This window comes from Copadichromis virginalis, linkage group LG15 (genome assembly GCF_057382275.1).
Source record: "Copadichromis virginalis isolate Kocher_CV1m ecotype Utaka linkage group LG15, C_Virginalis_male_GT1.1, whole genome shotgun sequence".
NCBI classification, from domain to species: Eukaryota; Metazoa; Chordata; class Actinopteri; order Cichliformes; family Cichlidae; genus Copadichromis; species Copadichromis virginalis.
Window position 1 is genome coordinate 8,315,175 of NC_140632.1, and position 16,660 is coordinate 8,331,834.

General features: G+C 40.8%; 1 protein-coding gene and 1 long non-coding RNA gene across 2 annotated transcripts in view; one reads left to right on the forward strand and one right to left on the reverse strand.

Moving 5' to 3' along the window:
* The first annotated feature begins 911 nt into the window (after nt 1-911).
* Nucleotides 912-16,660, forward strand: part of sgk1 (serum/glucocorticoid regulated kinase 1) — a 35,983-nt gene continuing 20,234 nt past the window's right edge. The window contains exons 1-3 of the mRNA XM_085431675.1: nt 912-1,387; nt 1,828-2,020; nt 6,212-6,451. Of these exons, the coding sequence (XP_085287801.1) occupies nt 1,880-2,020; nt 6,212-6,451 (381 nt within the window). The 5' untranslated portion in view covers nt 912-1,387; nt 1,828-1,879. The remainder of the gene's footprint in view (nt 1,388-1,827; nt 2,021-6,211; nt 6,452-16,660) is intronic.
* LOC146691728 (uncharacterized) lies at nt 5,724-8,645 on the reverse strand. Its single transcript, XR_014915091.1, has 2 exons — nt 8,274-8,645; nt 5,724-6,404 (listed from the first exon to the last, which is right to left on the reverse strand). It is a non-coding gene; the product is annotated as an uncharacterized LOC146691728 (long non-coding RNA).

Consider the following 16,660-nt stretch of genomic DNA (forward strand, 5'->3'; position numbering starts at 1 on the left):
TAAAATAAAACCCACTCATGTAGTCATGGCTTGGCTTTTCTGTCATAAGTGTATATAAAACACCACCTTCTAAGATGCTACTATGGAGATATGGCAGCCAACAGGTGTTGGATGCTACTTCCTATAATCTTTACCCTAACCTAACATAATCCTGGTAATCGTGTTGGTGGGGTGGGTCAACAAAAACACTGCCTTGTAGCTCTTCCTACTTGTAATTCAAGTCACACGTTGACATTAGCTGCTAGAAATGCCGTTGAGCAATATGAATTTCGAGATGAAGGTCAAGTAGAAAGTAATTTTCTCATCAGTGCAGCAGAGTGAGTAAACATTTGCTTCTAATTGCTACACGAAAAGCCATGAAGCCTATCGTATATAAAGCGTATGTAATGGTTAATAATTCACGTGTTATTGTTTTACTTTAAAGGCAGCAGCCAGCTCGCAACTAGAAACAAAGCTTTGTTTTTTGTTTTTTACAGGACACAACATCCATGAAAGCGTAACCAGAAAGTGATTCAGCTTTATTGTACACGGGTGTCAGATCAGGAAATTAAACTGCTCCTGCCTTATTGGTACAGAGGCAAGGGCATATGCATAGACGGGATGAGATGTGTGTCAGTGTGAGCGTGATGTCCGGCTGGATCAAAAAGAGCCAGTAACAGTGGTTCACTACCATTATCCCTCACATGCAGGCCTGCTGTGATGTATGTCACTGTCCTCTTTGGTCCTCAGCGATACAGATTAAGAAAAAAGGGGAGAAAACAAGGGAGGACTGAGGTGAGGTGAAGGAGGGAGAGAGAGTGGGAGGAGCCAGCCCTGACTGCAGCAGAAAAATGAGTGAGCGGAGGGAAAAAGGGGGAGGGCAGAGTGGTGATGAGGAAACAGTGAAGGATTTGGAGGAAGGGAGAGAGACAGAGAGAGAGAGATGGGAAGAGAAAGAGAAGGGGAGGGGAGGCAGCATCTGCTTGCTGCAGAGCCTTTCATTGATAAAGTAGCACCGGAGTGAGCCAGAGGACTGCAGCTGGACTCATCACACACACGCTTCATCATGCTTTCATTCATATACTTCGCGAGACTTCCTCTGTGCACCCACCCACAGTGCACCTCAAGTCTTTGCACCAGTGAGGACGCACACGCTCACCCACTAATCACACAGTGACATGCTCTTTATTTAACAACACCATCGCCTCAGACTTGCTTCTGTTCTCTGCATCCTATTTTTGGGAATGTAAGCTTAGCCCAGAGAGGGACACTTGTAACTGGGAGTTGTTGGTGTTGGTGGTGCATCTGATCTGGGACCGGGCTTCGGAGGAGTCTCCGGACAACAACAAATAAAAAAAGACAGGCTGCAGCAGGATCGGGGGAAACCAGCCAGCGCAACGGCATAAAGGTAGGGATGGAGAAATTAGGCATTCATCTAGACTTGTAGAACCGTGCTTAAACACATCCATCTTGTAAATACACTCGTGGATGCACGTGTAAACTTCACACACAGCTGACATTCACTGAGATGCTGAGTGTGGGGTGCTGTAAACAATGCTGTTTCCTGCCCACATCAACAGGAGCCGGTGTATTTGTCTCTCCATCTCTTTCTTTTCTGTGAATTTCTCACTTTCTTCAGCCCGTCTTCATCTCTGTTCTGACAGGTTGGTTTTGAGGTAATCTCATTCATATCACAGTGTCTCACCCTCAAGTTTTTGGTCCATCTGCATCCTCCTGCTGCCTCTCGCTCTCCTCTTGCATCTCAAATCTTCCTCTCATCGCAGAGGCATCACTCCTGCTTTCGTTCCCGTATTGAACTCTTTCTCTTGCTTTCTCCCTGTCTGCCAGTCTGCCCGTCATCCTGGGATCTACAGAAGCAAGCGGTGTGCCGGTGTCGGCCATGAAGCTGGTTAATGGGGGAGGAGGAGGCGGCGGAGGAGGAGGAGGAGGGGGAAGCAGTGGCGTGGGAGGTGGAGGTGGGGGAGAGAAAACTGCCTTCTCCTTTAAGAAGTGCTCTGCCTTCCAGTTTGTCAAGAGAAAGGTGAGTTTGGATGACAAGCAACATTTTGGTGGGGGTGCATCTTTGTGCATATTGGCTGTGAGAGGTGGTGACACAGAGCCAGAGTGTGTGTGTGTGTGTGTGTGTGTGTGTGTGTGTGTGTGTGTGTGTGTGTGTGTGTGTGTGTGTGTGTGTGTGTGTGTGTGTGTGCAAACCAGAGATGATGTCATTGTGAAGGCTAAGCTGCTCTAATCAAGCGTAAGATTGGACTCCCTGCTTGTCTGTGTTTACAGCGTGTGTTAGGTTTTTATCTTTTTTTGCTTGCGTGTTTGTGTATTCCAAAACACTGTTGCACTTCGGGACCCACAAGTGTGTGTTGTGTTGAAATCACTGAGTGGAAGAGAGGTCCTGTGGTTAGGATCTAGTCAGCATATCCTGGGTTCTGCTGCAGTGCTGCCACAAGGCTCATTACTGGTGTGTAATGTTGATGGTTCGTATTAAATGTTTTCTGTGATGGTTTGTTTGTGTAGGTCTAATGAATGTGTGCCCTGGCTTTTATGAAAGCATCACTTAAAACTGTACTCAAAACTCAAAACGGTACTTAGGTCTCACTGTCTAATAAGGTTCACCTCACAAGGATACATTATAACTGTCACCCTCACTAGAGGTCAATAAATCAGAATTATGCATATTGCATATTACTGTTAAATTGCAGAATCATTACATCTGTGGGCTGCAGAACATCTGCAAGACTTTGCATTGCATATTTCAGACTATCATAGCTATATGTTGTAAAACTCAAGTTCTAGCTAAATAAATAATTGAACAAATAAATGTGTACTCATTAAGTTATTACATTTAATGGGGAACTAAACACAAAAGTGAACAACACCTCGTTCTCCTTCTTCTTTCGGCTGCTCTCTTTAGGGATCCCCACAGCAGATAATCTGCTTCCTTCTATCACTTCGTCCCTAGCATCTCTGCGTGTCCTCCTTCGCTACATCCATGAATTTCTCTCTTGTCTTCCTCTTATCCTCCTGCCTGGCAGCTCTATATTTAACATCCTTTTGTCCAATATCCCTCCTCTGCACATGTCCAAACCATCACAGTCCCCACTCTTGCTTCTACACTCCTGTCCTTCTTTCTCTCTCACTGCCTCTAAACATGCCTTCCCTCCCTCTCCTACTCTTTTGTATTTGTTCAGCAGTAGCGCACTATCCACTGGGCCCCTGCTGGTCAACTGCATTGGTTTCAGTCATCGTCAACCCAGGCTTCAACCAGTATGCAGTATGAAAAGCTCATTCTTATTTCATTTTTGCACCAGTTTTATACCGAATGCCCTTCCTATCTGCACTAGCCTAAACCTCGCTTAAAACAATAACGAATATATTACAACAATAGTTTGTACCACACTTTTTCAAGTTTTATAACTGATTAATTATTAGTAAACCAGTCATTAGTTGTAGCCCTAAGAAACTAGCGGCAAGATTTACTAAATGGGGCAAAACAGAAAAAAAACACACATAATTCGTTTTATGGGTGATTTACAAATGTTGTACTGTTTTCTAAACACAAGCACAGAAGGTTCACTTCGACATCAAGCACAAAAATAAAACGTGCTTTTTATCTGCATTACATATCAGGGCAGTTATCAGTAAATTGCATGTCACAGACGTTAATAAATCAGTTTGCATACTTGATTGCATCTTGAGAAATGACCGTGTATGACTGCCGCAGCTTTGTTAGATTTCGAAAAGTCACTGTATGCTGTAATCTGACTAAAACATGTCAATCTTAAAAACAAATTTAATTATGCTCCCTGAATAATTTGCAGTCGATTTACATGAGATCAAAACACAAAACAGCGCGCGGTGCCTGCAGGCCATAACAGGAAGGATATGACTAACATTACTTCCCGCTTGTGGAAGAGAGGTAATGCACTCAGTCAATAATCACATTGCTGCTTTGGGGATACAACAGAACTTTTTTTTTTTTTTTTTATGTAGTAAAATAATTCAAATGACAAGTTAAGGGCTGATTGCAGCTGTTATTTACTTCATGTTGCCACAATTTCAGCCTTAGGCAGCGAACATCTTCCCAGATAGCAACAAATCAGCAACAATCACTTAAGCTCTTGATTCATATTAGTTTCTTATCCGCTGGGTTACTGGATAGATTTACATACATATCTGATCTGATTGTGTCACTGCTGTGTTTTTATTTTGTTTTTTGGTTGTTGTTTTTTTACTCAGAATATGAGTGGTCCAAAATGTCTGTGCTGGCTCAGATGGAGTACAGTATGGTGTGGATTACTGATGAATCGCCTAGTGAATAAGGACAGATTGCGTTAACACCCACACACACACACAACTACGCATGTACTCCCACAGGCGCTCTATGCTGCAATGAATTTCCCACAGAGTATCTATCGATGTAAACTTAACATTTTTCTTTTCAATTTTTCCAAAATGGTTTCAATTTTGGCTTCCCTTCTGCTCCATCCAAGCGATGATAAAAAAAAACAAAAAAAAAACAGAACCTTGCAGGACATTCCCGAATCCCGGTTGATGTTATTGCTGCCCTTCAGGGTTTATTTATTTCTCTAATTGCTTCAGAATAATCCTAATTGCATAATAAGGAAAGCATGAGTCCAAACAGAGCCTTGGGTCATGCAGAACAAGGAATAGAAATGTAAAGTCAATACAGCTGCATTCTGCATGTAACTGTACTTTTATCTGTCACTGTATATTTGAACATTTACAACTTGTTACACAGGAGCAAATACGTAACAGCGATGATGTCGTGCAGAGCTTTTCAGTGATCCAAACAAAAGCTAACATTTTCACGTTCCAATGAGCGATGGATGACTGTGTTTTTGTGCCAAATTCGGTGGATTCAGCACCTATAATTAGTTTCACTGTCAGCGTGGCGCGGTGAACAACAGGTATGACAGAACACTGTTTGATCTGTCACATTCCGTTACCTCTTTGAACCTGATCTCAAAAACAACAAAGGGAAAACTCATGTAATTAGATGGAACTCCAATCACGTGCAGCCAGTTCATGACTCGCGATGTGTGAAGAAGCTTGTGTTGCTTTCTTATTTTAGGTGTGCGTCATCCGTTTTCTGTGGCAGCCCTACAGCAGCTGGCTTGTTTTTGTGTTGACCTGCTGGAGTGTTTTTCCAAGTCTGTTTTCTCTTCGACCCGACATGCCTTGACAGGCTGTCGAGGCCGCCCTTCGACTTAGGCGTTCGATCTCAGCGTGTGTGCTGTATGTGTGTGTGTGTGTGTTACTGCATTTTGGACTCTGTGCTGCTCAGCTGCCACAGGCTACAGCCCTGTGGTGTGTGTTTTCTAAATTTTCGAGTCACGCAGCAGGATGAAATTTCACAAGGTTCCTCTCACTGTCAATCTCCTTCTGTTTCTCTGTCTGTTTATCGGTTTCCTCTCCACTTTCACCAAGGTTTTTTTTTGTTTCCTCCACACTCACACACACACACTCACACACACACAAACGTAAACACACCAGTGTTTCCTGTAAGTGACAGTGCTTCTCTGGTCTTAGTCACTGAAGGAGCACGGTGTGTACAGTATGCATTGTTCTTGCGTGCACCGACTTGTGCTGCGTTTGTTGACAGCATAAGGGTAATAATTAGAACACGTGCTCATGACGTGAATGCATGAAGGTTTGACTTGTGGTACTTCATCACAAAAGCACACTTGAAGACTGATGTTCTCCTCAGCTTTTACGAAGTATCGGTGAAGCAACACTGGTGTTGAAAAAAGACATGAAAGCCAAAAACATACCCGGGAGTAGACAAACAAGGCTGTTCTTTCATTCTTCATCAAAGACAGACTCAACATCATACTTTGCGCCATCAGATGTCTTTGTGTGTGCTTGCATGTGTGTGTGTAATACATATATGTCATCGTGTGAGTGCACCCCCTCTGATTAATGTGTGGCAGAGTGGAGACACAATCTGTGCCTCTCGTAAGTGCATTGTGTGTATCTCATTCTAGCCAACATGTAATCATGGATAAGATTACAAACAGCTGATGATGAGTTGCAGCTGGTAAGGTGTGTGTGTATATGCACTGTATGCACATTTCCGTCTGTGGAGATCTTGCGCTGTTACCTTTAACAACAGAGGAAGAAACTGAGATGTTATAAGTCAGATCAGAGCATTTTTTTTCTTATTTAGAATAACTATTGTTCTTTTTTTCCTGTGCAGGTACGGAGATGGATGAGGAACCCGAAAGTGAGTGTGGAGAAAGCTCAGGGGAAAGGCCTCCTTTACTCCTGTCCAAAGTGTCCGCTGGCTGAAGACCTGTGGTACACCCACTTCCCATCACCGTATGGCTGCTGTCATTATGCAGGACTGCAGGGTGGCCTGTATTACCACCAGGAGCCCTGCTCACCTTGTCCTGCAAATGGGAAAACGAGTGGCCATGAAAAAAGCAAGGGCTGCAAGGTAAATGGAAAAACAAACAGTCGCTAATCGTGAATTCTACCTTGGAATTCCAAGCTATTAGCTATTAGTTCACTTTGGTAATTTGACTACAGAGAAACTGTATCAGAAGAATCTAGTTTGGTAAATAAAAGCTACTTAGAAGAAATTTAAAACTAGAAGAAGTAAAAAAAAAATATGGCAAAAGACACATTTTAGCAAAAAATTTCAGCTTGACTAAGTTACAGCAAAGGTCCAATGTTTTTCACAGGTCGCACATTTAAAACGTGCAAGTAATATTAGCTTTTGATCTTTGGTCTCACTCTGGCCTGTCATATATTTGCTTATTCAATGTGATATTTGGAAAGTTTGTCCATGTTGATGTCACTGTGTGAATAATGAACAGAGCTCACCCTTTTGCACACAAAAGTCAAATTTCTGACCGATGAAGGGACTGCCTGTACGTGGACAATGAACAAACGTACTGTGCCACCTACACATTATCCCAACAGGGGCTGTGCTTCCATGGAAAGCAATGCCATGAAGTTAGTGCTGGAGGAGGTTTGGAACTGCTTAGTTATCGAGTCACCAGTGTGACTTTTATGGACTATGCTGCTCATCACTCTGTAACTTTCCATGGTCTCCCACTGAATTGCTGTGGTTCCTAAATAGTTTCTCTTTGTAAAAATTTTTTCTTTTTAACTGATCAGACAAAACTTGAACTTTTTGGAAGTTTTGAGCTGGTGTCTGGTGTAAAACTAACACAGCATTTCATAAAAAGAACATCATACCACCATTGAAACTCGGTGGCGGTAGTGTGATGGTCTGGGGCTGCTTTGCTTCTTCAGGAACTGAACGACTTGCTGTAACTGATGGAACCATGAATTCTGCTCTTTACCAGAAAATCCTAAAGGAGAATGCCTGGCCATTGAAGCTCAAGTGCTTCAAGGGTTATGATCCAAAACACACCAACAAGTTCACCTCTGAATGCCTCAAAAAATAAATAAAATGAAGGTTTTGGAGTTTACTATATAAGCCAAGACACTTTAACATGACCTTAAACAGGCTGTTGATGTTCAAGAGTGGGCAAAAATTCTCCCACAGCAATGTGACAGATTATTCCCCAGTTATCACAAAAGCTTGATTGCAGGCTGTTCAGGCTAGGGTGACACAACCAGTTATTAGGCTTAGGGGGCAATTACTTTTTAACACAATAGGTGAATCATAATTTAAGAACTGCAATTTGTAATTCCTGCAGCTTTTTGATTTTTATCGATTATCGTACCACGCAAAGTCAAGGAACAAAACCAGCTTTGTGGAACTTTTTGGGCTTGTGCCACTAAATAAGTCATTGTTTACTTATGACCCATTACTTTGACTAGCTTTAGATTAAGTGTGCGCTTTCAACACATTATGGGGACATTTGGGGAAGTTCAAAGGATTTAATGTATTTATTCTAGATCTAAAGAGAAAAAAAATGTTTCCACATTTGAAAATCTCATAAATCAATTTTCTGAGCACCAAATTCTAGTGTCAGTTCAACAAGAATGATTTTCTGCCCCACAAAATTAAAAGTTAATAAAAATTCCAATATTTGTCTTTAGCTTACAGAAGGGAAAAAAACATTTTCAATCTTGAATTTAAATCAAATATGTGTGAAACGGTACAGCCATTACAAGAAACAAGAAAAATCATCACCATCTGTAGACAAACTAAATTGGATTAATGTCTCTGTCACATAAGCTTTATTCGTACATGTGAACAAATTGTTAATTTAAAGAGCAAGCGAGAAGTTAACAAGAAGAATGTGACCTATTTCATGGTAAGGGAGAGGCCGCCCACTCACCTGGTGCCTTTTCACCTAAAATCTCCTCATGCCTGCAGCAGGAAGCATATCCCCGATACACTCCAGAACATCACTTGACTCATTTCACTGATGTCCCACCGAAGGCAAACAAACAAACCAAATTAGGCTTTAGAAGACTCTAGATAATGTTGTGATCCTCATGTTTTCCCTTTAAGCTCCTTCACGAGTGCTGTTATGTAACATAAACAATAAGGCAACTGAAGAAAGGGGTGTTTTTCCAAAGTCCACCTTTGTTGTTGCTGTAAATTAGTGCAGGAGGCCTGCATTTAGCACAGAACGCGGATACTCTGTTAAAAATCTTTACCAAAGAGGAAGTAAATTCACACCTGTGCACTGGAGGAAAAGTAACTGTCAACACACACGACTTGCCCAAACATGCATGGCAGGCCTTTTATGTCGATGCTGCTGCAGATGTACTTGGTTATGCAACTACGATTACAATAGCTATCCCACTGCCTATCAATCATTTTAGCCATCAGATGGTTCCCTGCTTGTGTGTTTTTCCAGACCCATGGGCATCAGTAGGGAATGAGTCATCACTATCCCACTGAGCTAAACTGTGTTTGTTGAGAAACCATGCTAAAGGTGTGTTTGGATATGAAACAGCACGCTATTGTTGCCCAGCACTCTATTCCCTTTCCTGTGTTGCTTTTTTGTTTCGCTGACTCTCCATCTATTCCACCTCTTGACCTCAAAACCAATAGATGTGTCTTCAGTAGTACTGATGTGTCTCAGCGGGTGTAATTGGTGTGTGCGTGTTTGTGTGTGGCTCTGGGGTTAAAGAGGAGGGGGCTCGGTGGTGAGTCACAGCTTGTTTATAGTGTAGTGTTTGAGCTGTGGTAGTTGTTCACATTTCAGACATAGTCGAAAATGGGTTTTGATCCAAGATTTAGTTCAATGATTGACGGCATGCAAACAGTAGCCCTTACTATGTGTCTCAATATGAGGGATTCCACCATTCGACTTGTTCTACTATTGCCAAACACTACACAAACATCATGTTTGGTCTTGTTCCCGGCATACTGTGCTGTATCTTTGCACACATTGTCCAAATACTTTACAACTCAGGGCATCAGGCGTAGCTTGCCAAACACTGGCAGAGCGTGATGCTTGTTCAACAAATGGAACACTGATAGAAACATTTCCCTCGCACGTCAAGCTCGCTGCTCTGTTCTCCAGGAGGCCAACTTCAGCCTGACTCAAATTTAAATGAGAAAAATCTTCACTATGAAATTTCAACAGCCCGTCAAAGCAAACAACAATTTAGACAGCTCTCTCAGACTGGAACTTCAAAAAGTGGGATGATGACGCTGAGAGACTGCTGTCACTGCTGACACCAGATGATGGAAACGCTCTCGGGACACTTATCGCGGTCTGATACGTTGCTCCTTGTTCTTCGCTTTTTGTGCTCTGCATTGTTAAATATGAATGTTCAACTTTAGCCCGGCTTACTGCAGCTTTTCTCATTCAGAGAAGAGGCTTTTGAAACTGTTAATCTGCGCTTGGCAGCAAAATATCATTGCAGTTGTTTGTTGCCAGATGAGCTGTGCTGAACTTGAATTAAAGTTTTAACCAACCCACAAGAGGTCAGAGCAATAAGTAAAATATGAACCGTGCAATATCTGAATTGATAAGTTTAGAAAAGGCAAAAGTTTAAGTGTTGTTCTCTCTCCAAGAGAGTCCTCGCTGACAGAATGCCCACCTCCTCTAATAACAAAGCATCAGTACCATTAAAAATGCAGGTAGCTCAGCTTGGCCTTGACACAGTGCGCTACATCACCTTCACCCCACCGCCACAGCGCCTGTGAGCGATGCTAAATATAGACCGAGCTTTATGGTGCTGATTATGTCATAAAGTGTGAGTGTGCTAAATTTATGACACAGCAGTTTTTATTGAGGGGCAATGAGGCTTACTGGAAGCAAGAGGAAGGTGGGGGAAGTGAATGTAAGAAAACAGAAGTGGAAAAAGGTGGAAATATAATAATATTGTTGGAGAGAAAAATAAAAGGGAGGGGCACAAACAGAGGAAAACTGTGATAGAGAGAGAGATGAGAAGAGCTGAGAGGATAGTTTTATTACGAGATTGAAGATGAGGTCAGCGTTTGTGTCCCACTGCCAACGCATGAACAGAAATCAAAAGTATATAAATCCTCCTGATAAGGAGGGCCTGCACTGTCCCGTATACACAACAGCAGACGACCAGATACACTCACGAACACACACACCCGCACACACATGGCTAAATGCAAATACAGCTTTTCCACTAATCTCTTAAATCGAGCCTGCACCATTCTTGATGAAGACTTAATGAAAAATGAAAACAGCGTGAACCTTTGGTGACTCCTGGTTGTCCCAACATGTGATTTCTCTCTCTCGGCTTATGATTTCAAGAGTGCCTAATGTGCTTTATTCAGGTTTTCTCAGAAATCTTTGAAATTTCGTTACATAAATAGATTAAAAAAAACCCAAAACAACTGTCCAAACTGTTATTTTCTAAGAATTTGACAAAAAATACAATTTCACAACATGGACAATCTTATATAACTCATTAATATTTAAGTTTTATACTTAATCTTATCTCATTTAAAGGGCTAATCGTGAGTTTTAGATCAGGGAACTTTAAGGAAGTACTGTGTTGTATTTATTCACAGTTTGGAAGAGTGACTCCTGGATTACCTTGACACTGAAAAAGCCCATATGGAAAAGAAATAGTAAAAACTTATATGATTTAACTCATGAAAGTGGCCACTTTCATGAGTAAATCATATAAGGTGTTACGACCCGGCTCAAAAGCCGCAACATAAAAAAGGAGACGAATACTAGAGTGTAGGTGAAAAGAGGTTTTATCTTAAAATGGACTATCAGGTTGGCTAAAGTGGCTAGTGCCACCAAGGCAAAGACTAGTAAGCTCCCCGGGAAGCTTGCCTCAGGTATGCTTTTATCCACACCTGACTAGGTGTGGCCAATTAGCACCAGCTGAAAACATTGAGATGATTAGGGGCTGCAGAGGGACGTAACAAAGGCTTACATGATTTACTCATGAAAGTGGCCACTTTCTCATTACTTTTATATATTGTTTTAGTAAGTATCCAAAACATACAAGTTTCATTATATAATTTTTCAAGGGATCTTATATCTGTTTTCACTCTTGTATGCTTTTCATACAAGTTTCACACAAGACAGATGCAAACTTTATAAGATTTATATATATCTTTTCCATATGGGAGTCTTTAAAACGGAATAATTCTTAAGCAAGTACTGGAGTTTTAAGGGGTCCCTTTTTTGTGTTTTTTGAAAAAGTGTATATTACGTCTGTGCATTGAGATTTGACTATATTTTGACTAACAGAAAAAACCCACATGCAATGTTAACTGCAGCGATGGCAAGATTGAGGATCATAACTGACCTCCATGAGCTAATTGTCAGCCACTGCTATAGAAGTGCATCTCATCCCTGTTGTTTCCTAAACCGTTCTTTCCTTCTACTTATTTGTCCTCTCGCAAAGCCCCTAACATTATACTGTATAAAATAATTACAGTTTAATAGTATAATATAAGAGCAATATATTGTCATTAATCACGAAAAGTAATGTATTACACATTACTTGTTACTTTTCTTAAAAGTAATGCTGAATGTTACCTAATTAGTAAGTTGTTACAAGACTTGTTACTTTCTCATTACTCCGTAAAATGACCTGAAAAGCACTGTCTCATGACTACCAGGTAATTATATAAACCTATAGGCTACTGTCCCGCACACCAACACAATTCCCTATCCTAATGAAGACACACACAAGATCTCTCCTTCAGTTTTTAGGTTTGAGCACAAAGCTGACAACGCAATCTTGGCTAGCTTAGCATTAGCATGCTGGTTGTGCAAATGTAAGCAAAGAGATAAATTTGTGTTAGCAGTATGATACAATTGCTCCATCCTGGATGCAGTTTCCACTTTACCTTCATGCTGTCCTTTTGTGCAATAAAAATAAAAGTAACGTCCACAGTCTTCAAAAGTTGTCTTGCTGGACCAACTTCACCATTTTATTCCTGCAGCACCTGAACTAAAATCAGCTAACTGTAGCGCAAGTGCGCAGGAAGGAGAAAAGAGCATGTTTGTTTGATGTTTTTTTCTTTCTATCCACCTGGTGCGCAGATAACTCAAGAATATACTATTATAACACAAGTTACAACATAATTGTAACTGTAATGTGATTACTTAATTTTGCACAATAATGCATTACTTTGTAACGTTTAACACTGTATATGACTTCATTTCTCATAAGAGAGGCTCTGATTTGCTCTGTGGGATTAGTGTTTAGTAATTTCCTTACATCCTGTTCCGGAAGCTGATCAGGTGATATTGTTAATAAGTCCATCTACTCAGTATGTTTTAAACACCAACCTTACCCAGAATCGCCTGGCCCAGTCTATTCCCTTTTCTGTTTACTGTCCAAAACTCATTCATGCAAGAGAAAAAGAGAGAGTGCATTAGACCAAAGTAGGAAGGAAGGAAGGAAAAAGCAAAAAGGATGAGGGCCGGCCGAAGAAATCCTGAGAGATGAGGGAAGTCAAGAAGAACAGTGATATTTATCTACGCTGATGCATCCCTGTGAGACAGGATTCACTATCCATTAACTCACAGCAAAGCACATTTCAAAAGGTTTCTTTTGAAATGTTCTCGGACCCAGAAAAAAGCCTCATTTGACAGTTAGTAAGTTCTTCTTGTTAATATTTTGTCAGAGTCAGCTAGATCATAGTGTACCTTTGTACCGGCCCAGATGATACTGGTGTCATCTGCATTTTAAAGCAAATGTCTCATGGGTCAGTTGGCCGTGACGTTTTGTTCTCCACAGAGGGAGGCGGTCTATCATAAATCTACCTTTTCTGTTCTCCTTTAGCAAGTGACAAGGCCCTGCGGGCTAAAGTCCTCTTCCACGAATGCTGATGCATTGTATCTGAGTCAGAGAAGGAGATCAGGGAGGAAGCATGATGCTAGAGTTAATTCCTTTGCAAGATCCTGTCAAGCGACTGTAGGGGTGATCACGAGTACAGCTGCATGTAAGGTGTTGAATCACACATGCTGGCAGACTTCAGAGGTAGAAATGGCCCTGTTGTAGGCCCACATATTGGCTGTTGACACTGACTTCTCAGATAAGTGGTATTTTCTTTTTAAAGTGTAAATGTTCTATTGCTGCACTTTGCACTCGAGACTCTGGCTCCTGACGTAGTGTTACCTAAGAAGAGCCCTTGCTGTACACTCTGTTACTTTTTGATGACGCTGATAGTTAATGACTTGTGAGACAGATTCCACTGATTTACTTGTGACCTTTTCACTGGCACACAAACTCACTCTGGATTCCAGTCTGATCTCCCAGCTGGGGGATGTGACCTGTGAAAACTGGATAGAAACCCTCAAGCTGCTGCATTTTCAATTAAATTTATAAGTTTACAGTTTTTTTAACAATGCCCTCCACAAAATAACAAAATGACATGATTTATTGCAGGGCTGCTGGCCCTGTATTAATTGCAACTAGGTGTACTTAATGAACTACTGAACTTTGTCCTCTGTTCACCAGCTTGAGTCGCATTTACCGTGAATCGCATTACTGTCAAAATATAGGTCTTAGCTACTACTGGGAATAAGAAGGAATTAAGAGTAACAACCCACAAGGCCCAATTATATTTGATACAAAGAATTACACAGAGAGCACTGGGAGCCAAAATCCCGTTCCAAGTTGTTGGCTTGTCATGCATACTGTACCAATACCAGGGGAAAAATACCTCTCATTCCAAACTTCTGATGGTACTCTTTTGAATAGTTTAGAATAGCCTATGGTCACAAATCTTTGCCATCTGTGTGATGGCAAAAATGTAAAACCACACCAGTCTGTTGAATGCCGCACTTGGTGAGGTATGATGATGGGGTGAGGTAAATAGATTAGTACTTATATATAGCACTTTTCTACTTTAATTGAGCACTCAAAGTGCTTTCCTGCAACAAGCCCCATTCACCCATACATTCACAGAACTTTTTTTTATTAACATTCACAACCTCACAGTGTCTTGGATACATCAGACGCAACTTAGGGTTCAGTATCTTGCCCAAGGAAACTTCAAATTGCAGATTAGAGGACCTCGGGGATCGAACTCAGACCTTCTGACCCTCCTCTACCACCTGAGCAGCCCCCACCACATATGACACCTGCTTAGCACCAGTATGAAGATAGTTGCTGTCAGTTTGGCTTGCTGCCTGCTTTGGCTTGCTCACCTGGAAAAACCTGAAGAAGTCAACTGGTTGACTTTTTTTTGACTGTATCAGTTTACCTACATCAAAGGATGCGTCATATCATTTACAACCTTGATACTTTTACATTATTACCAGTCATGCCAATGACTAATAATATCTCCCCCAATTTAAAAATATTTAATTAACATATAAATAAAGGAAGTCTCCCAGGGCCCCGGAAAGCAGTTCTAAGCTACCACTGTTTAGCATAAACTTAGCAATGGAAAACTGTTAATCCTTTCCTTTTCTTTTGTTCCACAGCCAAGTGCTCTGGCAGGCGAAGAATGTGGTTGGCATGCAAACTTGGAGTTGCTTTTCTCACATGATCTCTCATCTTTGCTCACAGTGAATGCATATATATGCTCTAAAATGGCACAGTGCATTTGTTTCCATTGTTACTGCAATATCATACAGGCGGGCTTTTTTCTTTGCCAAGCCCCAAGAAAAGATAAATAAACAGAGTGGAGGCACTTCATACCTTGGCTACAGTTTCCTGTATCTGCTGTGGGAATTTTGCTTTGTGGAGATTCAGCCAGATCTATCAATAACAAACTAGAGGCAGGTGAGGCAGAGAAAGTAAGGCAGATTGTTTGTGGTGTTAAGAGGTATTCTGATAATCTCTGAAGTTTGAACAGACATTGAAGGCATTCAAGGTACACAGGAAGAGATACCTGTTTTATGACTGCTTGACATGTAGTGACAGGTTAGTTTGAGGACGTTTTTACCTGATATTTTGAACAAAGAACGATTGAAGACAGGGTTAAACAATAAGAGTAACTGACACAAACAAGTATTTTGAATTATGTTAATGCTAATGACTGTCTTGAGATTCCCATTCACGTTACTACATCTCTTCCTCTTTTCTTGACCCACTGGAAAAAAAATCCCTTGTTTCATTGTGAGGGAATTTAGGAATTACTGTTGTTCTAATCTACCCTGAGAACCCCGCTAATCCCATCTTCCCCCTTGCTGTCCCAGAGCTAAAGCCAGAAATGCTGTGCCACAGAGGCTCAGTAGCTCCCTGAGACTGAGGCAAAACATTTGCTTCTCCCAGTAACATGCTCATCTCAGCTGGAAATGATTTTTGTGCTGTGCTGTGGCCTTAGTACCCAAATACAAGCTGCTCCTGTTGTGCATTGTGTGCATTTTGCTGTAATTTGTGTCTCAATTTTGGCCTAAATCTGTTAGTACACCCTGTGTAGTACACTATGTGTGTAATGTATAGATTTCAACTGGATATTTGTTGTCCTATGAGAAAACATCCTAGTTTATACTGCAAGAGAAAGTAGCTTCAACTATCTTCAACAAATTAGCTTCAACAGATCTTTATTCTAGCTTTAAATAAATAACCTCCTGAGTTCTCATTTGGGAAACATTTTTAATTTATCCTAGCTATTTGGGATTAGTTGGGCCTGATGAATATAAAAACAAGTCTTAGTCAGGAAGTTGAGCAGGAAGTTGTTATTTTACTGTGTTTTTTTAAAAAAAAAAAACCCTGTATGTCCTCACATGGGTTCACTGTTTTTTGTTTTTTTTTAAGTATAACACATAAAAGTTAATGTTGCTTAACAAAGTATGAAACTATTGAACAGAATGAAGTATAAGGTGCAGAAAAGCCAACATGGGACAATGAACCACGAAGCAGCATTTTTAAATTCAGCCAGACATGTTGCCACCTTGTTTTTTAATCAATTTTAATTTAAATGCTGAGGATTTTTTTTAAATGTATAGTTATCAATAGATAATATATAAAGAAATGTGGGGAAAAACTTCCAAAAAAATGGGAAAAGATAGCATTATATTATCTTTAAAAGGGGCCATGGGCTGAGGCATAGTAAATGACCATGAATATTAATGTATTGCTAAGAAGACAGGGTTCAGAGACCTTGTCACCGCAGTCCTTGAGTTTTCAAGATGAAAGCATTCAAGCAAATCCATTGAAAATTAGAATGAGCCCAGATGAAAGCTCAAAAGCAGCTTAGGGTCAATATCCAAATCTTGAAATCCCAAATTTACTCCTTATCCACTTCTCTCTTTAACAGTGGTATTATTCTCTGTCTTGTTTTTAATTTCGGGTCTCCAGA